Genomic DNA, 25,607 nt, shown 5'->3' with positions numbered 1-25,607 from the left:
GGTTCTAAAAGGCAATTACAGGACTCCTTACTTTTTTTTGGTACCATTAAAAGATACAATATTGCTGTGGTTTCTCTCAAGCAGTGTTTAAGTATTTATAGAAGATGTGATCCAGAAGTTTACCTAGACTAACATACTATAACTCAATAACCATGTTGCTATTCTGGACTACTGAGTATACTTACTTTGAAATTGGGTGCTCGTAAACCCAGATATTTAGTAACAGTGATGTTCCTAACTTAGTTCTTTTCAATACCAGTGCGTGAACGTTTTTGTGAGAAGTTATTCATAAATGTATGCAATGTTAGATTAACAGAGGGAAGAAGATAGGCGCACTGTCCTGTAACAGCTAGTGGTTTGCAAGGGATGCTAAAAATCCAAAAACCTCTTGATGTTCCCCTCTAGTTTAGAATATAAAAAACAACTCGGGCCAAAAATAACCCTTTCAATATCACCCTCTTTGGTTTGGGAAGGGCATTTCTGTGTGTCAGCTAGAATAACTGCAATAGTGAAGCAGTAGAGGATCTAAAATAGCTATGTAATAATATAACCCTTTGGTGGATGTTCATGTCTGAGCAGAAGTAAAGCTGGCATTTTGATTTCAAGTATCCTTTGAATTGTTATTTAGTGCACTTGATTTAGAAATGATTGACAGGCAGTTGCTGTACAGCCTTTGCTTCAGAAGTCGGTTGGTTTGTTTTCCTGCTGAGAATAGCAAAGTCTTCATCTGCAGAAATGTAAATCTACTGAAAACTTTTTTCTTCAGAGTTCCTTTCTTTTATCTCCAAAAGGGAAAAAATAATCTGTGTATTTGTACCACACAAGTTAAAATCATTGATCCAAAAGCTAGGTAGTTACAATACTTCATAGTTATACCTGGAGATTTTTTTCTAAGTAGATGAGATGCTTGCTAGGAATTTTAAGTCTCATCACTCTGTACTTGATGAAAGAAAGGAAAGACTTGTGTTTTGAGGCTGATGGCTGGAATATGCAGTGGTAGATACTGCTGGCACATGGTTTTGAAGTGACATTTGCTTCTGGCTACTGAGGATTAGTTGTCAGCCCACTTTAAATCTAAAAAGTTAATTTAGACTTTTCACTCCACAGCTTAAGAAATAACTTTCTCTGTGTACGGTAAGTTAGTATTTTTATAGAAGATTTTCATTAAAATCCTCCTGTATTATGTGAGTAAATTCAACGCTGGAAAGCACAATTATTTGTGTGAGGAATGAAATTGGGTTGTTCAATATGTGTGGCAGGGTTTTGCCTATATAAATAAGATACTGCAACTGCAGGCTCAAAGTTCGGTGAGGGCTGCTTTTCCCCTTAAAGCTTTAACAACTTTGTTGCTCCCCATTAAGAGATATTTGCCATTATTCTTGCAGTGATTACACACAGAAATGTGCACATTTTCAGGTTTAATTTTCTTCAGCTTTTATTTGGCCCACATAAAATAATACCTAAAGTTTCTGCCTCCGTAAATAACAGCAATTGTTAATGTCTTTGTAGTTAGAGAACACTGATTCTTTCACTGTACATCTGCATGATGTCTGCTGAAGACTTTTGTGAATAAATAACCATTATTTTTAACCTTAGCACTTGATTTAACTGAATGGTTAAATCCTAGGGTTTTTTTAGCTGTGCTACAAGATACTACTTGTACATGTAGAAAAGCCAATATTAATGTAAAAGGAATAAATTTCAAGATTTTTTTTTTACCACAGTTGAACTATGTAAGATCACTAGTAACAGGTTTCAGACATTGAGTATTATGAATTAAAATTGAAAATGGGGATCAATGTTCCTGTGAACTACCTAACCAATAACATTATTTTGCAGACTATTGCTGACATAAAATACATTGTTTAATGGTATTCTTATTTCCAAACTCTTCAAGTTTCTGAGGAGGAGGTATCTTTAAAATGTTTTTTTAGCAGCTAGGGTTTTTGACAAGCGTTATTATCCTTACTGCTGTGACAGACCCAAAAGAAAAAAATTAGATAGAGAGATACTTTTAAAACATATTTTTGTTTTCAAATGAAACCTGTCTTAGGGAGAAGGGTTAAACATGTCTGTCGTCTTTACTGTTTTATAACTGGTGTGCCTGTTCTTAGTCAAGGAGGTAGTGTGAATGCTCACTCTTTTAGGATAAAGTTACAAAAATAAGTAAAATACTTAAGAAACCTATTTGTTAGAACAGGTAGATTTCGGTGCAGTTCCGATGATTCTTCTAGGTGATTTATAGGTAGTTTACTCTGTAGTTATAACAGTAATCTAAAGCTTTCACTCCCCAGTAAAATCCTAGAGGGTGAACCGCAGTACAGATTCTTCAAGTTCCTGTGGCATATGCTGACCTTGCAGACTTGTCCAGCTGCAGCTGAGCCCGCTTATATTTCTGAATTTATAGGCATATGTATGTGTCTGTATTGTAAAGTCCATCACCTGTTGAGGAAGTTTTATGAGGATACTTTGAGACATGAGTAGCAGCTACCTCTGTTTAATACATATTCAGTGATAGCCACTGGATGCACTGTGGTTTAGAAAAGTAAAGTTTTATAAATTAAAACCAAAAAAACAAACCTGTCAATTTTGATGCAGGCTTTCTGTTCCAAAGACTTGGATGTATTTTGGGTTTGGAAATCAGTGCTTAAGGTCAAAGAAACAAAGGTAGCATGTTGTGGATGTTGCATCTTTTCCATCATGGGATTTATGTGAGAATTCCTTCTGCACATGGTGATCGTTTACCATAAGATTCTGATAGTAGTATTAAAATATTAATGCAGTGGGACCCAAAAGATACACACTGCAGAAAAAATACATAAGGCTATCCAACTGTTTTGACATATGAGTTGCTACTTAAATTTCAGACTGCACTATAAAGCATAGCCAGATGAATCTCTCCTTACTGAACTTCTAGGGCAGACGTAGTTGTGTAACCTGTTGAGGTTGAGTCAAGCAGTGAAAAGAAGTTGCTTTTCTTGAGACATATTGTGAGCCATCCATGTTTATTGAATTACTGGACAGTCTTCTCAGATTAATAAATTAAGTTACATATAACTTTGTATACAGTCTTTGTTATTGAAAATTTTTGGTAGCTCTGAAGACAAAAATTTCATTACAAACCACATATAAATCACGTGACTTTTGTCTTAACCTGGACAGAACTCCGTGTAGTCATGTGCCTGCTTTTAGTCCTTGGGGTGTCTGCTTAGAGGTGGGAAAGAGTACAAAGTTAAGTCAGAATTGGACTAAGACAAGCATTAGTAGAAACTTCCCCCTGAATACAAATTTAGCATAAGCTTACAGCAAGGATGTGAATTAAATTGCAAGTACTCTTAATTAACCTTAACCTTTTGAATGTTATGGCTGTAGTGTAAGATATGATGCAGTTAATTAATATCTTGTGGCATCTAGTAAGTTTTGAAATGCAAATTTGGACAAAATACTAAAATAATTTTTACTTCTGACTTCTCAGTTTCTAACGATCTCTACTGTACAGATCCAAGAGATCCTTTTTAATTCAAATTAAGCCTGTCATAATACTCTTAAAGTAAAAAATTTAATTCTTCTACCTTTATTTCTTCTAACATATGCCTGTCTGTCTTCATCCATTGCTTCTTACAGATTTGATTTTTGCCTGTCTCCTTAATGCTGTGACTTAGGTACATCGTTCCCATTCAAGACAGACTTCATGTTTAAAATAGTTATTACTGAGTAACTTTTATTGCTTCAAAATTGGTACTGGTGGATAGGCTTTTCTTGTGCACAATGTTCCATCACATTTTTAAAAAAATCTTTCATGCTGCAGTGCTTTCCAATATGAAAAAGTTGGGTCATGTGTGTTTTTACTATTTACAGCCCTTTAAAATAGGGAGGGGGTAGGCTCTTAGGACCACTAAAAGACCTGTCTGCAGCTGGGATTGAGCCTGATTTATCTGGCAGCCAGAAGAGTTGAACTGTAGTCTCCAGAGCTAGCAAATCATTTCTTAGGGCTGGCATTGCTTCTTGGATGGACTGTGTTAGACATGTTAGTTGTTTGGAAATCTGCAAAGCAATTATTCTGACTCTCTCAGTGCAAAAGATGTGAGTTGAAATAACATATGGCAGAAATGTACACCTTTGCCTAATAATTTGCTATTTGGCAAATTGCTTTTCAGTACTGACTACACAGGAATTTATAGTTTTTGAATACTTTAAAAATTGTATTTAAGTGCTCCAAAAAAAATAAAAATAAAAAATCAGGCTGTTCAACTGTTTAAAGCCCCAGTTAGAGCAATCACTTGTTTGGAGAGAATGAGGAAGATAGAATTCTTAGGTATTTTTGCAATTATAAGTCTGCAAAACTGTATTGCCATACTTTACAATACCCTCTTACATTGTAGGCTGTAATTCCATTTTACTCATATTTAAAAAATAGTTCTTTAGCAAAACGCAAGGATAATAGTTAAATTTTAATTTTATTTTTTTATAGTGCCACACTTCTAGTACTTGGTATGGAATCACTGATCTAGTACTGAGAGTCAAAAATGAGGTTTCATGATGATTTATTTGACAATAATTTCTAGATTTTGAGTTTTTACACTGCAATTTATCAATATTGTTCAAAATCTTGACAAAAATTAGTGGGTTTTGTTTATTTGTTTTTAATTGTCCCGTCATTGCTAGCTGTTGCTCTTCAAACGTTTGCCATCGTTCTGCCAAAAATATTTTGGTAGGTCTCCTTTGCTGTATGCGGAAAAGGACCTAGGTGAGGATCCACATTTTGATCATTTACATATATTTGTTTAGGGCCTTAAACAACATTTTTAGTTGTGTAAATTTACTTTGACAGTGTGAGATTCAGGAAACTTAAATGTTCATCCCTTACAGAGCTAACAAATATATTAATTCTGAAAGACAGATGAGCTGGTAGTTAAATCTTAACTGATATGCGTCCATCTTTTCAATGTGGCTGAAATCATATTTAACTGTAATGGGGTGCACTATGTCTTTTTGCTCTATTATAACAAGGAAACTAGGGCTTTGATTGTGATTAAGTAGTCTCAAGTGATGGAAAAGTTGTATCTAATATCTAAGATACTTCTGTTTCCTTTCTCAGCATTACATTGCTGCTTACTGATACCTAATACGGATACAGGATAACCTGTATATGGGTTCAGAAGGCACGTTTTTTTGAAACCTGTTTGCGAACAGCCTCATGTTTCCCTTTATTTTGCAATTGAGGAATTATATTTTTCCACAGTTTTATCTGTGGAAAAACCTGTGTTTCTGATAAGTATATCTGATGCTTCTTTGTCTTTTGAAGCCTAGCAACGTTTAATCTTCTAGAATTGCATTTCCAGAGAAGGAATATTTGGGTGTAAAAGCCATGGCTGCATTTTTACAATGAGTAGCAGGTATAAAACCAGTGAAACACCCAACCTTTTGTATTAGTGATAGGAAAGTACGTGAAACTTACTGAATATAGGTGATTTCCAAAACACCCTAGCAACAGAATTCTATCACTGCAAATCTGTATCTAAATGTTATAGAACATTGTCTCCTTAATGACAAATTGAGAGCTGCTGCTGATCTTCTCTGCTTTAATTAGTGAAGTAGGGAGATGATCAAGTTAAAAAACTAAGGAGATTACAACTGATTAGTTTTGAGATCAAATCTCAGTTTAGTTGACCTGGAGTAATGCGTCCAGCTCTGGGGGCCCCAGTACAGGAGAGACATGGAGCTGTTGGAGAGAGTCCAGAGGAGGGCCACGAAGCTGATCAGAGGGATGGAGCACCTCTCCTGTGAGGACAGGCTGAGAGAGTTGGGATTGTTCAGCCTGGAGAAAAGGCGGCTCTGGGGAGATCTAATTGCGGCTTACCAGTACTCGAAGGGGGCCTACAGGAAAGATGGTGAGGGGACTGTTTGTCAGGGAGTGCAGGGACAGAAGACAAGGGGTAATGGGTTTAGCTGAAGGAGGGTTGATTTAGGTTAGATGTGAGGAAGAAATTCTTTGCTGTTAGAGTGGTGAGGCACTGGAACAGGTTGCCCAGAGAGGTTGTGGACGCCCCATCCCTGGAAGTGTTTAAGACCAGGCTGGATGGGGCTCTGGGCAACGTGGTCTAGCTGAAGACGTCCCTGCTCATTGCGGTGTGGGTTGGAACTAGATGATCTTTAAGGTCCCTTCCAACCCAAACCATTCTATGATTTTTTTTATAGTTCAAATTTTCATAGTTTTGAAAACTGAACCTTAAGTTTTTTCCTACCAAAAATGTGAAATCAAGTCAGATATTGTAAATGTTATCCAAAGATGTTTATGACATCAGGTCTGGAATACTTTATCAGAAGTTAGGAGAAACCTGTAAGAGAGAATTGAAATTTTTTTTTTTTTATTTTTAAAGCATGAATCCTAATTCTCTGAGACAGAAGATAGGACAAGTTTGAACAATTTCCTAGTTGCACTGATACTTTGGTTTAGCAAAAGATAACATAGTTCCACTCTGGCTTTCTTCTTTTTTGATCTGCTCACTACTGTTCCTTACTTTGCAGTATAAAAAGGTGTGATGTGAGATTCTCAGATCTGATTCACTGTGTCCTGACAGTTCATAGAAGTGCAAAGCATAGGAAAGCAGAATCTGGCAAACAGCTGGCACGTTCTGTTACATTTATGGGTTTTTGTAAGATTGTCTGCCAGAAATGACCATACTCAAAAAAGATGCTCAGACAGAAGTTTTTGAACACACTTCTTGCAGAAACAAAGTGTTGATACTTTGTATCTTTTACAGGAAGTAGAATACTTTGCTATGCAAGTTGCCCACCATAAAGTGTCTTGAGACATCTTATGGAAGAGGGAGTTTAGTTTGAGAGCTGCTTGAGACTTAAGGCCAAAAGCTTAAGAAGAGGAATTGCGATTAAATATTTTTCTATAGTTTAAATTAATGAACTTTATTTAGCATTGGAGAAATTACCTTTGTGTTGTCAGTAAGCCTTAGAATAAGGCTGGTTCTGCTTCGTAATGACAAACTTTTTTAATTTGAACTGAGCATATCAATTGAAAAGCAAACATGTTTTGCAGACTTTTTTTTTCCCTGTGGTGGCTCCTTGCCTGATCTTAGGTCTTGGTTGGCAGCTGTTCATAAACATGGCATTCTCTAAGGCATATGTTCATGTTATCTGGGCCATCTTGTGATTGCTCTTTGCTAAAGATCAGTAGTATTGCCTTTGCTGTAGAAGTAGTTGATTCCTCCACAGCTAGCACAAAGCGAAGAGCAACGATGGGTTGGAGCGAAGCAGCTGTGCAATGAATGCTGCTTAGGTGTGGTGAGCTGTGAAAGTTTACCTTCCTTTGGTGGAGGAGTTGGTGTATATGTGGGAGAGAGGAGAAGCTGGCAGTCGTGGTTACTTTCCTTCATTTTACGTTAGTTGAGACAAAATTTGTCAACTCTTTATCTTGACACATGCTCAGGGTGATCAATTGAAATGCACGTTGTGTTGCATTAAAGCCCGTGGGAAAGAATGAGAACAAGAAATAAGATGCCTGTCACCTAAGAGAGCAGCATAAAACTTTACTGAATTGAAAATTCTGTGGAAGTGCTGAAACAAAGCCACATTACTGTCAGAAATGTACTCAATGCATACATAGAGAACATGTTGATCTGTAGGCAGTAAGTCCTCCTAAGCAGCCTGCAGGTTAGATCTCATACAGTTAGTAATCTTACTTTGTGTATTGACACTAGAAAGCATCATAAGAAAAAGCTGAGAACTTCAAAGTACTGAGCTTTTTTAAACCTCCAACTGGAAAAAGTAATGCTTAGAGCTAATTATTCTAGGTTTTGGGAATCAGTTGGCTTACAATTTCTGGTTTGGTGGTTTGGGGTTTTTTTGGTTAAATGATTGCTTTTCCAATAGTGAAAAGTAATTGGTTCCATGTTTGGACTATGGATAGATTCCAAAAACAAATTTTAGAGTTTAAGTTTTAAATCTTGTCATTAATTTTATGGGAGTTTTGGCTTTTTCTTGGTTTTAAAAACAGAGAATAATAATATTGAAGAGTAAGCTACAACAAGGTGTATGTTTTTAGCATCTTTTTGATGTGTTCATTTTTGATCCAATGTTGATAAACTAGTATTTGTAAAACATTTGAAACTTTGGAGTAATTTGTACTATATGAGAAGTCTTGATTTATTATAGAGAGTTTGTCACTTTGGGGACCCTTCCACATTATGTGTTCTTGAGAAACAAAGTAGAATAACGTCTGCTTTCTCCTGTGAGGGTACTGCAGCTACTTAGAAGACTGCAGGAGGCAGTGCTTTTTGTTTAAAAAAAGATAGGCAATGTTTTTAATCAGCAAGTAAAATTACGAGAAATTAAACAACTTTTGTGTGTTGATATGTAACTTCATGAATCACTGCAGGGCTTGGATCTTTCATTTGAAGATTGAGTTCCATTATAGTGGAGCAGGTGGGTTTTGGAGCAGTTTTGAATGTCTTGTAGGTAGCAGTAGTTCTCAGAGGTCTGAGATTAAACAGTTTCCCTTAGCTGAGCAACCAGGTAACTTCAGGAGGTTACCCTTTTCAGAAGGTCTGAATATAGCTACTCCTTACTTGTTTTTCAGAACTACTTTTTGTTGAAGGGAAAGCAGCTTGTTAGGCACAATTGTATGAACTGACTTTACTTTGAGTTGGCCTCTTGAACATTTGCTGTAAAACAGGTCAGAATGTATTTGTAATAAGATATAATTCTGGGTTTAAAGCTGCTGTATTCCTGTTTTTCTTTCCTATTTTTCAGTTTGTATATCACCAGTAAGAGTTGGTGGTTTGAGGGGGCTTTTTTTGTGTAGAGCTGGGGGTGTCAGGGGTAATAGAGGGCAAAGGAAGTAGGGGAAATGTTAAAAAAAAAAAAAATTCCAAAAAAGTATTTGACTGTAACCTTTTATTGTTGCAGTGCTAATGTTTTTGATGTGCTTTGTGCTTTATAATAAAAGCTGGATCTTAAAGAAAAAACTGTGCCCTTTTTAGATACAGTTTTATCACTCTGCTGTATGGGTTCCTGTGCCTGTGCAGCAGTTCATTTCAGCCTGTTGGCTCTTTATATTGGTATCAGAAATACCTATTCCTTTGTGTTATTGTTATAATACTAGGTTTACAGAAATTTATTTGACAAGTGGGAAAATGTCCACCCATTGTAATCATGTAACTTCACTTCCAGATCTTCAGTTCATTAGCCAACTTGGCTAAAACCTATAAAATGTACCAATTTTATTCACTTTGAACTTTTAGTAGCATTTCTGTTGTTGTTGGCAAGGTTTCCAGTGTTAGTATTGTGGTCCTCTGAGAGTATATGCAGCTTGCAAGAAATCTTACTGGTATGCAGTCAGTAATACCCCAGGCTTTGTATTATGCTGTATTGTGCCATAATAGTTTTATGTCTCTTTCCATTTGACATCTAAATCAGTAACCTATCAGTAACCTATTGGAATCACTATTTTCCTTTTTAAAATCCTCTGTTTTCAGACTGCACATGAAAACAAAATTATTTTCTTATTAGCAGAGATTAATTTGAATATTAAAATTATTTTAGCTGTCTTGGGGAGATGATTTTACTGCTCTTTTCTCCACAAAAATTTTTCTTTTGAAAGAAAAATCTGTTGTGGATGAGTGGAAGGTGTGATGGCAGTAATGCTCTTGCATCTTTAAGCAAAACAGTGTGTGTAAACCGGACTTTGATTGTATTAGATTGAAAAAAAAGGCACGATATTGGTTCACTTATCACTTTTGCAGGAGTAATATACCCTGTGCATCATCTGACTACTGTTTCTTTCTCTGACTTTGTGGATTTTACTTTGAGAACTTTTAATTACACTATCCTGATTCATTGTCTTTTGCCTTTTTTATTTATTTAAATTTGTTAAAAGATATATAACTGGGGAGAATCGAGTTCTTTGTAATAGAAGATTAGATGTCAAATGTAAGTTGATATGAGAGTGTAGCAAAGGTGCTATGTTGACACTGGCATGAATGTGATTGTATCTGTTCACCTTTCAGTTATTTCTAAACTTGTTTTGTCTTCAGCATGGCCTGTTGCAAATCCCAACAGAGAATATTCGTATGTTAAAAACAGCTTTGGGTCATAGTGGTCAGAATAATCTTGCAATAAAATGAGAAGTTTTCTGCCAATTTGATACGATAAAAGGCATTTTTGGGCTCTGATAAAGTTGAGGAGCCAATGCATGCATCTGGATTGCCATTTTCTTACCAATTCTTCCCTTTGTTGCAGTTGGTGTGCAAATTTACAGGAATTACATCACCATTGCTTGTGAAGGTCTGCAAGGTGTTTTTTTCTTGCCACTTATAATCAGTTTTCCTCATTTACAGATGAGGCAGCTGTTAGTACAGATTCTTTCTTCCATCTAGATACTGAGTGGGAGAGTAAAAGCACTATCTGCTGCAGATATGAGAGACTGTAACTATTTGATCATTCTGTTGCTACTATTTGAGCTTTTATGGTTAGACACAAATCTGCAGAGAAGTAAGTAGGCCAAATTTGGTGGTTTTCATGAAGTAAGGGCTGTACGCAAGGTGTAGCTAGTTTCTGGAACATTAGAGAAATCCAGTAAAAGGAGGTGAACATCCAAAAAGAAGGTTAGACAGCATTTATTTGTGCTCTTGCCTTTACTGGTGTTTTGTATTTCCTGCTTCTTTAATTTGTTACCTGGTTGCCTGGCCTTCCATTTCAGTGGAAACAAAATAAAACAATCAAAATCAGTCTTAAAATAACTCCGGAGGTGTAAACCTGCAATAAAAGTTATATTAATCAGAGATTGAGTAAAAATACTGCTGAATTCTGCTTCAAAGTAAAATAACAATAAATTCTTAATGTATGCAGAACCATAGTGTGTGAAGTATTTAGTATATTTTGAATAAATTTATTAGAAAAGTTTGGAGATTTTCATGGGATGTTTCTATTTTCTTAGTCTCAATACAATTCTTCATACACTTAATAAATTTTTCAGTTAAAACCAGGATACAGTGTTCTCCTGTCCAACCTTCTCTCTTTTTATCCACCCCCCCCCCCCCCCCCCCCCCCCCCATTTATTCAGACCTTTGAGAAGGTGAAATTTTTTCTGTTTCATGAAGGAAGAACATGTTTTCTGCACCTGGGGGGCGGGGGGGAAGTAGCTTTTCTTCCAAATACTTCAAAGCAGCTGTCAAACATCAGATTCTGTTTAATGTTGCTTTTTGTTTGGGCTTTGCATTAGGAGGTGGGAGCCCAGCTTGTTCACATATCAAATTTTCTTATTCAGCAACTGATTTTAGAACTGCTTCTTGTGATAAGAGGTGGTAGCATTATTACATAAAGAAGTCATTAATTTTAGATTTTCTGTTGTTTGTCTAGGTTTTTAGCCCGTTTCTTGGTAAAGATGGCAGCTAACAATGCAGTGCTGAACAGACTGGAGCAGAAAGGTGCAGAGGCTGATCAAGTTATTGAATACCTCAAGCAACAAGTTGCTCTGCTCAAGGAGAAAGCTAGTAAGGAATTATCTATCTTATGATCAACTTATTAGCTAGATGGTTAACATTAAATGCTCAGCAGAAAATGAGAGCATGGACAACTTCATTGGTGCTCTCAGCCTTTTAAGTGTGTTTCAAGTTCTCCAGGATAAAGCTTGTAATAATAGCACCGCTTCACTGTCTTGTGGTTTGTGGGTTTTTTGAAGCTGCTTATTCTGAAATAGAAAAGGCATGAATGAGGAAGGATTAATGATACAAACAGATTATGGAAATTTGATAGGATGCGATTCCATTTGGGGGGGAGAAAAGGAGCCGGGAAGAATATGAGACTATGAACTTGCCTGAATGTGTTACTGCTTTTTTTACCACTATGGGATTCTCTCAAGAGTATTGTACCTTCAGCTTTGATATTTAGTGCATATTGGTATCAGTGAATTAAGGTGTTCCATATTACAAACATGTTCAAACTTTCTCTAATAGGTTTCTTGAAATATTTTTTTGTGAGTCTCTTTGGGGGACTGAGAAGCTGGTATATTAAGAGGTAACTTGAGTACCTAAGTACTGTAAAAAATGACCATATCAACAAAAAAAGGATTCCAAAATATTTCTGTGATATACTCCTTGAAAGTTTCCACTTCTTTTGTGTTTGGCTGACCATGTTTTACTTTTTAAAACACAAAACCTCTGTTTGCCAAATGATGAATGCTAATTATTGAAACCTGTTGTTCTTAATATAGTGTCAACTCTAGTCTTGCAGGCATCTCTCCGAGAAGAGAAGAAGCTCCGTGTCGAAAAATGCTAAACTGAAGAAAGAAATTGAAGGGCTGAAAACAGGAGCTGATTCAGGCAGAAATTCGAAATGGAGGTGGGAAAAGAAGTCCTATCCTCATATAACATAGATCTAGTTACACAAAATATGATAAAAACTATCTTAATTCTTATTGATTTTTATCTTTCTGTATGTAACTCTATTGCCTTTCTTATAAATTCTGGATTTTCCTACGTTCTGTGCCTATGACATAGGCATATGTTACTTAATTCCAAGATTTTAGTAAGCTGCAAGCCTAATGGGTACGTATGCCAAATCCTACAAAGAACCATTTCCGTGTCTGATTATGTTTTTGTACAGTGCCTTTCATAATAAGCCCCAAATTTGACTGATGACAATGACTCCTTATAATACCGTAGAAATTGCTGAATGTCTAACACTTTTTGATACTCTGAGTATTTCATCTGGCATGACTGAAAAATCCCTATGGAAAATTAAGCTATAGTTCAAAGTACAGATGGGCGGTGACTTATTAGACAATTTGTGGTAATCTAAAACTAGAAACAATGTGTTTTGAATTTTCGGTTCCATGCTTTAGTGAGACCAGCTTTTCATTGCACTGTTTTTCCTTCTTTGCACTCCTTTGTGTAGGTCTGTTCAGCTCACACTATCATTATATAATTCATATTAAAAAAGAAAGGAGAAAAAAACTAAAGTGTTTTGGGTCCAGCATGTCTTTTTGTTGTAAAATTATTTCCAAAGAAAGCCTTTTCTGTCCTCAACAGCTATTACTACTTTACCCATGGTGTCAGTATTGTAAATTGGGTGAGATAGTATCCAGCATAGCAGGATGCCAGCATTCAACTCTACTGAATGTTTTACTGGTAAAACAACACATTCAGTCTTCAAAAGGACTAGCATTTTATAAATACAGAGAATTCTTTCCCCCTTTGGGCATGAATAAACCCCTTTCATCTACTAAATCAAACCATTAGTTTATATTTCTGCATTGTCTGTTAGTCTGCAGCAATTATTGACAGGTATAGGGTATTTCACAGAATCTCTTATGCTTGAGAGAAGTCTCAAGGTGTATGTTTTTTTCCAAGATGGGAAAGGACTAGGAAATTAATATTAAGCTTGACATATCTTCTTTATTTAGCTAGTTTATCTAAAAGGTATTAAGACTAAATTCAGATCTTTTCTTTTGAAGTAAATTAGTGTATGTTAGCTTTGACAGTATCAAGTAGTTGAGCACAGAGATTAAATGGACACAGAACATGAAAAAAGCACTTGAGAAATTTTTTTGACAATCTGAGAAACAAAAATCTTTCCACAACTAGCAAGCAAAACAGCAAGTGGTTGTTGGTACAATAAATCTCCTATTCAAATGATTTTTGAAAACTGTTTATAAGAACATAATTCATGCAAATCACTTTAGTGTTGAAGAGAGCAAGTATCAACAAACACAGGTGCAGTTGTTCTGGAAAGTTAAATGTCTGAAGTGTAAAAAGAAGCATGTATGCAGAATAGAGAACTGTAGAATAGTGACACTAGAAGGATTTGTCAAACAGTAATTAATCTTAGAACATCCTATGTTGAAAGGGACCTTGAAAGATCATATAGCCTAACCTTTCTTGGGAAGGGAGCCTAGGTGATACTGTCTAGCACACTGATGATGCTTACCCAGTACGGTGAATTAGTGAAAAAATCTTAATGAGATTCTCAAAGAGCAGAGTGTAGAAGGGAGGTGATTCTTATGCTTTCATCTGGTAAGATTGATGGTGAGATGATGTCCAGAATTCTGTATCAGCAGTTTAAAAAGAAATATGAAGGGTAATGTGGAGAATTTAGGGACGTGAGGAATCGACAGATCATTTTAGGGCTGTAGGTAACTTCTTGGAGTATGATTATTCAGGCTCAGTTTCTTTAGTTAATCAGAAAGAGTTGAGGAATGATCTGACTACAATATACAAATAATGTTGTATAGGAAATTACAGAATGGATGACAAGAGCCTAGTGGCTTGAAACTGAAACTAGACAAACACAAATGATAATAAGGAGTTAGTAGCAAAGATAACTAGATGTTAAAATAAACTACGAAAAGAGGTGGGGTTTGGCTATATGTTTTGTTGTATTTAGAACTTTTTGCATAAAAAAAAGTGTAGTCAAAGGCGTTCTTAACTCATCAGAATATCATATATAGATTGAGTTCTGAAATGTGTTTGTAATGCTGTGCTTCACTATTCAGCAGTTATGGTTTAGGTATTTCAAGGAACATTTTCAGTTCTCCGTACCTTTTCATTTATGTTGGAAACTTAAAGTGTCATAGTATTCAAAGGTTCTGGTACTCCTTTAACTTTTGTGCTTTTGATTTTAGTGAAACAGGATAGCAGTTTCCTCCTGCTGCAACCATTTCTACAGCCTCGTTTTCAGATAAATGTTCCACAACCTACAGAAGTCGATTTGTCTCCTGATGCCAAAGATAATATTAAAGGTGAAGATGAAGAAAAGAAAAAGGAAGGAAAAAGCAGAAAAAAAAGGTACTTCAGTTTCTTAACTGTCTATCACAGCTAAGGCATTTAATTTATACAAGTGTTTTATGTCATTTTGGGCACAGAAAAAAACAGTTTGTACAGCCACAGTAGGAAGAGTCATGTGCTAGCTCTTAAATCTTGGGAAGTACTTGAAGCTAACGAAGGCCATCAAGTAACCTGCAGATTCTTACTTAAATGAGATGCATGACAAATTTCTTTTAATGTGACTGAACTGCCTTATTGAAACAAACAAACAAAAAACCCCAAGCCACCAAAAACCTCACAACAGAAAAATGCAAAATACACACACACAAAAAGAGCAGGGGGGGAGTTTGGGGTGAGCGAGGAAAGAGGAGGTCATGAAATTTACATTGTCAAACTGGGTAGCTTTCTGTTCTGAGGCTTAGGTCAGATTTTTTTTTCCTCCCCCCGCCTTAGAAACAGTGCAAGCAATAGGCAAAGACCAGCTCAGCAAATACCTTGCAAGCAATAGTAGCATAACATAATACTAAAGGAAGAATGATAAATTACAGTTTTCTGCATCCTCTAAGCAAGCTGCTTGGGTTTGGGTTTGGTTTTTTTTCTGGGAAAATTCTTGCAGGCAGTGAAATTCCATCAGAATTGATCAGATGCATCTATGTCAACACTGGTGAAATTGTGTGGCTAAGAGGAAGTACTGGGTAAAGGACATAAGCAGATAGCATAATCTGGTTTTGGCAACAGGGAGGAAATGTAGGAGAGGGGTATGCAGGTTTCCTAACCCCTTTACTCCTGTTTCTCTTTTTTAGCTGTCTGTATTGGCTTCTGTTTAACGAACTCTCTTAATAGAAGAAAAGACGTGTCTGTTACACTTGCACAAAAGTAAAGGTGTTGATCCTGTAACTTAAGCTCACATTTTACAATCATTGTCTTATGCAAATTATTATTAATTTGCTATTAATTGATTTTTACAGCTTTTCAGAGTTTGAATATTATGCCGATAGGATGCTCCATCTCTTTGATTTTTCTGGTGAGCTGTGCTCAGGCTTAGAAGCTACCAACTAGCTTACAATTAGATTAATGAAACCTAGTCATAAACACTAGAGCTTTTCATTCATCGTATATGAACTGAAGTATTTTTTAAGAGCTATTGCTTGTGTTAAAAAATACTGCCTTTTTATTATTGAATGTATTTAATTTCAACCCTGTACTTAGACCAATGATAAATCAATCAAATTATGTGCTGTGTCCACTTTTCCTCTTTTGTTCCCTAAAGAAAGTTTTAGTTTACATTAATATGTAAGCTATCTTGGATGAAAGAATAACAAAACATGCTTATTTCTTAAGTAAGCACTTCTTAGACATTTCTTAATCCCCCAGAGATTATAGTTGTTAAACAAATCTTCAGTGTGTTTTAAACAGGACTGTTATATACTAACTGGATGTAAGTTGCTCATCTCAAAAGGAATATCTAAATAAGCAGCTGAGTGTGGGAGTGTTGCTTCACTGCTGTTTATACTATAGAGTATGTGTGGGTGGTGATAAACCCTTGCATTGCCATGGGATAAAGACTCCGCATCAGTGGAACCTCGTAAACCATGAGCAGAGCGTGTATGTCTCTTACATACATGTTAGCTACACTTAAAGTTCAGGATGACTTCACCTTACAAACAAGAAAATACCTCTATCTGAAGGTGGTAATTTCTTTTACTGACAATCTAAAATGGAGTATATATGATGATTCTCCACTGGAAACTAGTAATAGAGGCGCTAACTCTTTACGCTTCATTTGTGTTTCACACTGGGTTTATACTTATTTCTGAGATTGTAAGCTCACTTTTCAGTTGTAATAGTCATACACATTATTTATGCTTTTTTAATGTTTATTTCATGAACTAAACTTTTTTAATAGGTGAAAAGAGGAAAAGAAACAGCAGCCAGCTGCTGGAAATAGTGATGCAAAACCTGTAGATGTTTCTCGTCTGGATCTTCGTGTTGGCTGCATTATTACTGCCGAAAAGCATCCGGATGCAGACGCTCTGTATGTTGAAGAAGTGGATGTTGGTGAAGCAAGCCCAAGGACTGTTGTCAGCGGTTTAGTGAAACATGTTCCTCTGGATCAGGTATTGACAAATTTTTTTTACTGATAACTTTTCCTTTCCTACAGCATCTTAATACCTTCATCTGTTTATGGGATATGTTTTCATTCTGCTAAAAGATTTTTACAGTCATGAAAATAAAAATAAAATGCAAATCCAAGTAATGCCTGCCAGAAAATGGAGAAGTACCCTTACTCCAGATCAGTTCCTTTCTGCTTCCAGTGCTTCTATCCTGGGATCATATTCTGACTCCTCTGTGATGCCATTGGTACACATTGGACTCCTAAACCAAACAGATGTGACTCTCCCTTTAGGTTTCTTGGTATGTAGTAGAGAACCCCTAATAACTTTTTTGCTATCATCCAGACTTTTGAAACCTTTGTCTTCCAACTCTTTATACTGTGTTGAAGTGTTTGGCATGGAGTAAAGCAAAGAATATGCAAATTTAACTTAGCTGGCAGTGAGTAGCTTAAACAACAATGGAATACAAAATGCATCTTTTTACTTCCTTTTCAGGACTAGAGTCTGCCTCTATGCTTTTTTAGTTGATACACTTCTGTTTGATGTGCATGGTTTATGTATGTCTTGAGAACAACTTGAGATTTCAAGATTATATTTTCCTTTCACACCTTTTTTAGAGGGTTAGTGGAAAGGAGGAATTGACTAAAGGCTGCTTCTAAATTCATATGCAAGCTTGGCAATTAAAGCAATGTTGTACAGAGCAACTGCAAAATGGGTCATGAAGGAATTGATCCTAGTGTGGAAAAGCTACATTTTCTCAAATGCCTTTTCAATCCCTATTCACACTCTGTCCTTATGGTAAGATTGCAAATGCAGGAGGCAATTCAAATTATGATTGTTGTTTTTATGATACAGAAAGTTGAAACTGGAAAACAGACTGAATACAATAACTATTCTGCACTGATCACCTGATAGTGTTCAGTTACTGGATTTGCAGTGGGCAAAAATTCAAATTGCTCATTTTCAGCAGTCCACTCTCAAAGCATGTAGTAAAAAAGCTTTCTAAATACACTTATGAACATGAAGTGTATAGAATGCAGCAACAGAATCAGTCTTTTCTCTTTAACCTGCTTTCTGTCTAGAAAAAATAATCCAAAGTACTCATTTACAGCGAATTAGGAATCATTCTTGCATGTTCTTTGCGAACAGTTAGTTTGTGTGTCTTGTTTTGCTTTTGGCAAGTCTCTTATTAGGCAGTAAATTTTAGGGGCGAGCTTCCATCTTTTTGTGTTTTTTGAAGTGTTCAAAAATGTGAAGGCCTGGCATGTCATTACTGCCCTATACTGTAATAAATAAAAATGTATACATCAGATCAAGTGCTATCGACATAATTCACCAAAAATTCAGCTATTTGATTGCAGTGTTTGAAGCTGTAGTATTTGTGTCATCTGATTTTACTTTTCATTAGGAAGCTCACAATGTGTATCTTCAATATGCAGTACAAGTTAGTTATGGATGTGAAAACTTGCATGCCCATTTTATATGTGGTACATTGTGGTTTTGTGCACCAATGATGGTGGTGAAGCCAAGTCAGAAGTTGCATCTTCAGGTATTGTGGATAGATAGATACATGTGTCATCAGTAACAGTGATGTGGAACTGAAGCATGAGGTGGACCATGCCAGTGCTGAGTGCTCTCAGCAGCAGCTGGGGACAATTGGGGAACATTTTGGAATGTCAGCAGGAATTGACAGCTTTTCTGCCACTGCATTTGGCTTTTTGAAGTGGAAGTCTGTGTGCTCCTAGCATCAGTACCTGTCTCTGGCAATCATTCTTGAAATACAGACAATTCTCAAGTGGTGGTGTTTTGGTTTTTTTTAACCTCCTGAAATCCCATTTAACCTAAGTGATCCTCATGTCAGTGATCAGAGGTGAAGGTCAGAATGCAGGGCATGTATCTGAAACTTAGTAAGGAGAGAGGAGGCCACTGTTGTCCTCCAGAAACACTATTCTACAACCATTCTTTGAGAGGATGCATTATAGCTATATCTGTTATGAACTATATAGTCTCATTTTTATAACAGAAACTTTTTCTTTCTACTTAGATGGCTTCATCTTTTTTCTTTCTAGATCATTGTTTAAGGGTCAGTGTTGTCCATCCAGGAATTAGCAAATGGTACTGGAATTTATATTTCTCTTTCTTAGACTGGTAATTCAATTCTTTATACATGCTTTTGATCTAATTTCCTTTGTCTAATCTGCCGGGAAAACGTGTTTCTATAAATCATAGAGAACAGTGACTACAGGATGACTGTAAACTTATTGACATGTTCTGTGTAATATAAGACCTTTCTTAAAGCAAAGCAGTTTTTTTCCCTATACTTTTGTTGGCATTATAGTTCAAGGCTGTATTAAATGTTACTGTATTTCTTTTCAGATATGAAACAAATTGAAATATCCATGTAACCAAGCTTGTGACTTGTACGTTATATTTGCTGGAAAACTTAAGATCCAGACAAGCATGTGATAAATTGAGGAGGGCTTTTTGTTGCTGTTGGCGTTGCAACTCACTCTGGTTTTAAAAGAATCGGTGTATCGGTTTTAACTTGTATTCACTAGCCATTGCAGTCTGTCATGGTGCCTGATTTTGAGATAAAGGGATAGTTGAGAATCAGTTATACAGGTAACTTCAAGCATTACAGAATAAAAAGAGCAATTTAACACTTGTGCTTCAAGGATAAGGTCTTGGTTTTTCTGCATGGTAAACTTCAGGATTAACTTTTCCTCATTTTAGTTTCTTTGCTTTATTGCTCCTCCTGTGCCTCATTCTACCAGCATGTTGGGAAAACACATTGTTTTATTCTGAATGTGATATAGCTGTGTGTCCAACCATAGAAACTGTAACAACACTTTTGCTGAAACTAAATCAGTGTCTCACTAGTTGAGTTGTCAGTTTTGAAGTTCCTGGAATTCTGAAACAAAAGGATTGACTCTTTGAAAGGCCAGTGGAGGGTGTTACTGTTTCAAGGAGATAACATATGAATTTCCTTTGCTTATTCTCAGCTCATTTATCTAGCAAACACCTCCTGAGATGCTAAAGCCTTATCAGTTCCTTGTAGACATAGACTTGCTTCTGGTTTTGTCCCTTTGAGTGTAGAGATTTGCCCTATTGTTCCTAACAAGAACTTGCTTTATTGGATAATAACACATATGCAGAAGGAAACATACACTTACTATCTATCTGTGTCACCTTCAGCTGCTTTTCAGTAACACCCTGTATCTCTGAGAACTTTTCATGTACTGGGAAAGGGAGCCAGGTTTCTTCCCCCCTGTTTTTTTTCTTTTTTCTGCCCAATCTTATCTATCTGTCAGAAAACTCCCCAGTTTATTTTTATAGTTACTTTAGAAAAACTAGATTGTTTCTTTTGTTCCTGTAATTTATGTGGTTACAGGAAGTAGCCATCAGTAGAAATACTGGATCTGACTCTTTGCCATTTCAGGGCTTTATTTATCATTTACTGTAAAAAGATCTCCTAAGACCAATGTAGATAGAATGATACCTGAGCATCAGATTCCTTTATGGTTCATAAACAATTTTTTGGGGCTTATTATGCATGAATACAGAGAGGTTACTAGTGTAATTGAAGCACCATTTTCTGGAAATACTACAGTAAGTCCCTGTCTACAAAAAACTAGCACAACCAGTTTAAAAAAAAAAACAAACCCACAAACAAAAACTAAAAACTTGTGCGTTGTTATGAAGCATTTATTTAGGTTTAGTTTCTTTTTTTTCATTGTCATTTATCTAAAGACAGTTTAAAAATTGAGCCATTTGTAATAAAATGAAAAAAAAATCCACCACAAAACCCTTTGAACTAGCTATGTCCTGGTTTTGGCTGACCATCTTGGGTGGGTTTTTCTTTTGTTTTATAAAAATATTTATTTAACTTTGTGGGTGTTCTTACCCTGTGCATTGATTTCAGAAATATCTTAGTATTTCTTAGCAGTTTTTCAAAAGCATTTGAAGAAACTTTCTGGTAACAGCGATGGGATAATATATATGTTTGGAATGTTGATAAATACTTCTTAATTTTGTAATAGTAATCAACTTCTCATGCAGAAGTCTCATGCAATATATATATATAAACATTTGGGCCACTGTGATTGGGAGAGAAAAGACTGATGTGATGCTACTTTGGTTTTCTTTCCTGTTAGTTTGGTGAACATGATGTGGTTTAGCCAATTGGATAATATGTAATAAAACCAGCAGTACTCTGAAGTCTAGAATTTTTTCTAGTTAGTCAAAACTAAAGTTGAGTATCAAGTGCAGAAATATTTTTTTTCTTTTATTCTGTATATCCATTTGCTAATTGTTATTCAGTGCTAGGTAATCTCTACAACTTGCATTTTAGTCACTCACATCTTACAGCTATTTCTTGTATTTTGGGTGATTTACATCTATAGCAATAACTTCAGAAATTTTCAGTCAATGGGCTGCCTTGAAACTTATGCAAGAACAGTTTTCATTATAACTGCTTCATTTTGGAGATTTATATTTTTGCTTCTTAAAATGTTCTACTTGGGAAAAATATGTAGTATTCAGAATACTCAGTCATGAGTTTTATTAAGTATTAATCCTGCAGTTTTGCTTAAAGTTTATTTTGTAATGCACAAAGACTGAAATCTAGAAATACGTATATACATATATGTGCACTAGGAGTATGGGAATCAAGGCTTCCTTACTTTGTCTATTAAGAATGCTCTAGGTTTAATTTTTATTCAGTTTGAAAGTGTGGTTTGTTATCTAGGTTAAGGTGTGGCAGTTTCCCCTAACAAAGTATGTTTTCTCTGGTTTACTGTTATAACTCTTATTAAAATAAAGCAACAAAGGAAGAAATGTAGTTTTACAGTTTGGTCTAACAAATTACAGTGTGCATTATATACAGCCATTTTCAGTGGTTATCAAAAAAAAAATCAAAGCATTTGGGTTAAATAAGATATATTTTAAGATTCAAGTTAGCTAATTATGTGAAGCAGCTGTACACTTCCAGTACACAGTCTGAAATTTTTATCTGTGAGCTAGCCTAATTTGTAGAGTGTTTTTGTTGTTATTAAATGGAAATTGTTTGGTTAATAGTGCTATATTGAAAGTGGACTGAAGTGGTGATCTAGAATGAGTAAAGATGGAATGCGAGTGAAATGCATCGCCTGGTTTTGGATTTCTGAATTCCACATTTTGTTTCCATAGGTGTGTCACAATTCAGCATTTACTCTGTCGTTCACTGGCCAGCTCTTAAGTGGTTTAAATGTTATTTGTTGCTGGTTGCAGGCATTAAAATTGTGCATCTGTTGCTGTATCTCTCATCCATGTTAAAGTCTCATTGTAATTCTTTTGTTATAACGAAATAATTAGTCCCCAAAAGCATGTGGCATTTAAGTATTCACATCATTCTGTTTTCCTCCCCAAGATGCAGAATCGGATGGCAATATTGCTCTGTAACTTGAAGCCTGCAAAGATGAGAGGAGTAGTATCTCAAGCAATGGGTGATGTGTGCCAGCTCCCCAGAAAAAGTGGAAATTCTGGCTCCCCCAACCTGGGGCAGTACCTGGGGATAGAATCACTTTTTGAAGGTTTTCCTGGTGAGTAGGAATTTGGGAAATTGGAGGAAATAGGTATGCCAAGGTGACCTCAGTGTTGAAGCAGATAAAACAGTATTTTAAAGTTGGGTGCATTTTTTTTTTGTTGCAATTTTCTGAATTAGTTACATTCGATTTTTTTTTTATTATTCTCATGCTAACTCTGTGTAAATAAAGGATTGAAAATACTTAACCACTTGTCAAAAATTGGAAAATACAGGGAAATAACTGTAACTTGAAAAAGTTGTATAGTACTTTAATATAAAATTACCCGCTCAATAGGTCTCAATAAGTATTCTGCTTTTGAAATGTATGGACAAATATAATTCGCACGTAAAGTAAGTAAACATAAAGTATCTTTCCCAGTGTCTCGTTGTAAGTGATGAATAAGTTCCTGATTCCACTGCTTCCCCTTAAATGAAAAGTGTCTGAACTTGAGATAAGCTTGGGTTTTTGTTTTGAGGAGGAGAAAGGGATGGGGAGGATTGAAGTGGGTAGAAATTTCCTGTTTATGAGAGGAACCTATAATATTCAAAAACACCAGGGATATTTTGTTGGTTTGTCTGGGAGGAAGTGGCTTTTGGGTCTCCAAAGACAGAACATTGGTCTTCTTCCCACTTATTAAATCAATAAATCCATATTTTCAGAATATAACTAAGAAAGCCACATTAAACTTTCTCAAAAGAATGATTTTTCATCCATTTTCCCCACTTCTTCCACCTCCCACTCAACTATGAAATGATTGTTGCTGACCCTGAATGTTGGAAACTCAAATAAGCATCACAGATGTAGCATGTTGGGTGAATGCTTCCCTCCTACCTGAATGCCAGTTTGTTATTCTCACAGGCTAAAAGGGATATGGTCAGATTCAGCTTTTCCAGTTACTGTCTTTGTTAGCACTGTTGCTTTATTAATCTCTGTCATGGTTTTAAGTGTTTTTCATCAGGAGGCACTGCTCCTTTGTGATCTCAGTCAGAAAGGCACTCAGACTCTGTAAAGTATCATTTAAAATGCTATTTATTAGAAGCTGACATGGAGAAAGAGAGAATACTATAAATAATCTTACTTCATATAGATAATGGGAACCCTGAGTTGATGCAGCATCAAACATGCTTCTGATCCATGTGCAGCATGCTGTGCGCTCCCTGTCCGTAGAAGAGATTCCCCAAAGAGAAGTGGTCACTTGAGCTATTGTTGTATTTTCTTATTCATTTTGACTGTCAAACAGAAAGGAAGTTTGCCTGAGAACTTGACGCTGCACTGTCACGTGAAGGTGAGGACACGCAAGTGGCTCAGTTGCTGATACTAGATGGGAGCTGCCTGCAGGCTCCTCTGTTACAATCAGCTGGCTAGGCTTATCCTGTGCCCCAGGAATTTGTGCAGCACAGTGCAAGCCTAGACCTACTCAGGATCAACTGTTACATGGGTCACTGAGATATTGATGAACAGTGGTCTTCTGGTCAGGATCACTGCATCACTTTATCTTAAGAAAAAAAACCAAAGGTCTAACTCCCAGTATTTCCCATATTGGGAAATGCATGTGCATTTATCAACAAAGTATTCAGGATGAATTTGTTGCTCAAAAGTTGGCTTTCACAAGGAGAAAATGGTGTAGCTTTCTGTTTTCTACATAGAAGCATAACCTTCTTAAACTATTGCACCTCTGACAATTTCTAGCTGTACAGCAGTGTTTTTATTTATGAATCTCTTGGCAAGCTCTGTGCTTAAAGGTATTTGCATGAAATACCTTTCTTAAATGTATACGTATATGTAAGTATAGTAGATATCTTTATACTTTTCATTATTGGAACTGTGATGCTCTGAAAATATATTTTGGTTGACATACAATGCAATGGTCTCTCTAGATGTTTTTGAAACAGGATGTAGTGGGTTGACCCTGGCTGAGGGCCAGGTGCCCACCAGAGCCACTCTATCACTCCCCTCTTTCATTAGACAGGGGAGAAAAGGTATAACGGAAAGCTTGTGGTCGAGATAAGGACAGGGAGAGATCACCTCACTAATTATCATCACGAGCAAAACAGACCGAACTTAGAGAGGGAATTCATCTAATTTATTAACAAGCAAAACAGAGTAGAGGAATGAGAAATAAAACCAACTCTTAAAACACCTCCCCCCACCCCTCCCATCTTCCCGGGCTCAACTTCACTCCCAGCTTCAACCTCTGCCCCCCGCCAGCGGCACAGGGGGACGGGGAGTGGGGGTTACGGTCAGTTCATCACGCGGTGTTTCTGCTGCTTCTTCATCCTCAAGGGGAGGACTCCTCTTATCGTTCCCCTGCTCCAGCGTGGGGTCCCTCTCACGGGAGACAGTCCTTCACGACCTTCTCTAATGTGAGTCTCCTCCACGGGGTGCAGACCTTCAGGAGCAAACTGCTCCAGTGTGGGTCCCCTACAGGGTCACAAGTCCTGCCAGCAAACCTGCTCTGGTGTGGGCTCCTCTCTCCACGGATCCACAGGTCCTGCCAGGAGCTTGCTCCAGCGTGGGCTTCCCACGGGGCCACAGCCTCCTTCAGGTGCCTCCACCTGCTCTGGCGTGGGGTCCTCCACGGGCTGCAGGTGGAATCTCTACACCCCCTCATCTCTCCTCCATGGGCTGCAGGGGGACAGCCTGCTTCACCATGGTCTTCACCACAGGCTGCAGGGGGATCTTGCTCTGGCGCCTGGAGCACCTCCTGCCCCTCCTTCTTCAGTGACCTTGGTGTCTGCAGATGTTCTTACATCTTCTCACTCCTCTCTCTGGCTGCAAAAGCTCTCTCTGACTGTTTGTTTTCTCTTTCTTAAATATGTTATCACAGAGGTGCTGATTGGCTTGGCCTTGGCCAGCGGTGGGTCCGTCTTGGAGCTGGGTGGCATTGGCTCTATCAGACACAGGGGAAGCTTCTAGCAGCTTCTCACAGAAGCCACCCCTGTAGCCCCCCCCCCCCCCCCCCCGCTACCAAAAGCTTGCCACGCAAAACCAACCCAGCTTCTTAGCTGCTGTCTCTCCCTAAAGGCAATCTAGAACTTCACTGATACTGTTATCAGGAGGGTAGGATCCTTGTTATGTCAGATGTCATTTAATTTCAGTGCTTAATTATAACCATTTATATTCTGATCTTTTTTTGAGAGAGAGTAATTGTA

General features: G+C 36.9%; 1 protein-coding gene across 1 annotated transcript in view; it reads left to right on the top strand.

Annotated features, from left to right (window-relative positions):
• AIMP1 (aminoacyl tRNA synthetase complex interacting multifunctional protein 1) overlaps positions 1 to 25,607 on the top strand; it is a 37,361-nt gene that overhangs the window by 8,007 nt on the left and 3,747 nt on the right. Inside the window, 11 exon segments of the mRNA XM_075750682.1 lie at positions 11,374 to 11,507; positions 12,227 to 12,282; positions 12,284 to 12,316; positions 12,318 to 12,380; positions 14,649 to 14,693; positions 14,695 to 14,798; positions 16,684 to 16,894; positions 22,299 to 22,373; positions 22,375 to 22,422; positions 22,424 to 22,453; positions 22,455 to 22,470. Of these exon segments, the coding sequence (XP_075606797.1) occupies positions 11,374 to 11,507; positions 12,227 to 12,282; positions 12,284 to 12,316; positions 12,318 to 12,380; positions 14,649 to 14,693; positions 14,695 to 14,798; positions 16,684 to 16,894; positions 22,299 to 22,373; positions 22,375 to 22,422; positions 22,424 to 22,453; positions 22,455 to 22,470 (815 nt within the window).

Source organism: Balearica regulorum, chromosome 4, assembly GCF_011004875.1.
Source record: "Balearica regulorum gibbericeps isolate bBalReg1 chromosome 4, bBalReg1.pri, whole genome shotgun sequence".
Lineage (NCBI taxonomy): Eukaryota > Metazoa > Chordata > Aves > Gruiformes > Gruidae > Balearica > Balearica regulorum.
Note: the sequence above shows the minus strand (reverse complement) of the source record. Positions and strands in the feature narration are given on the sequence as shown.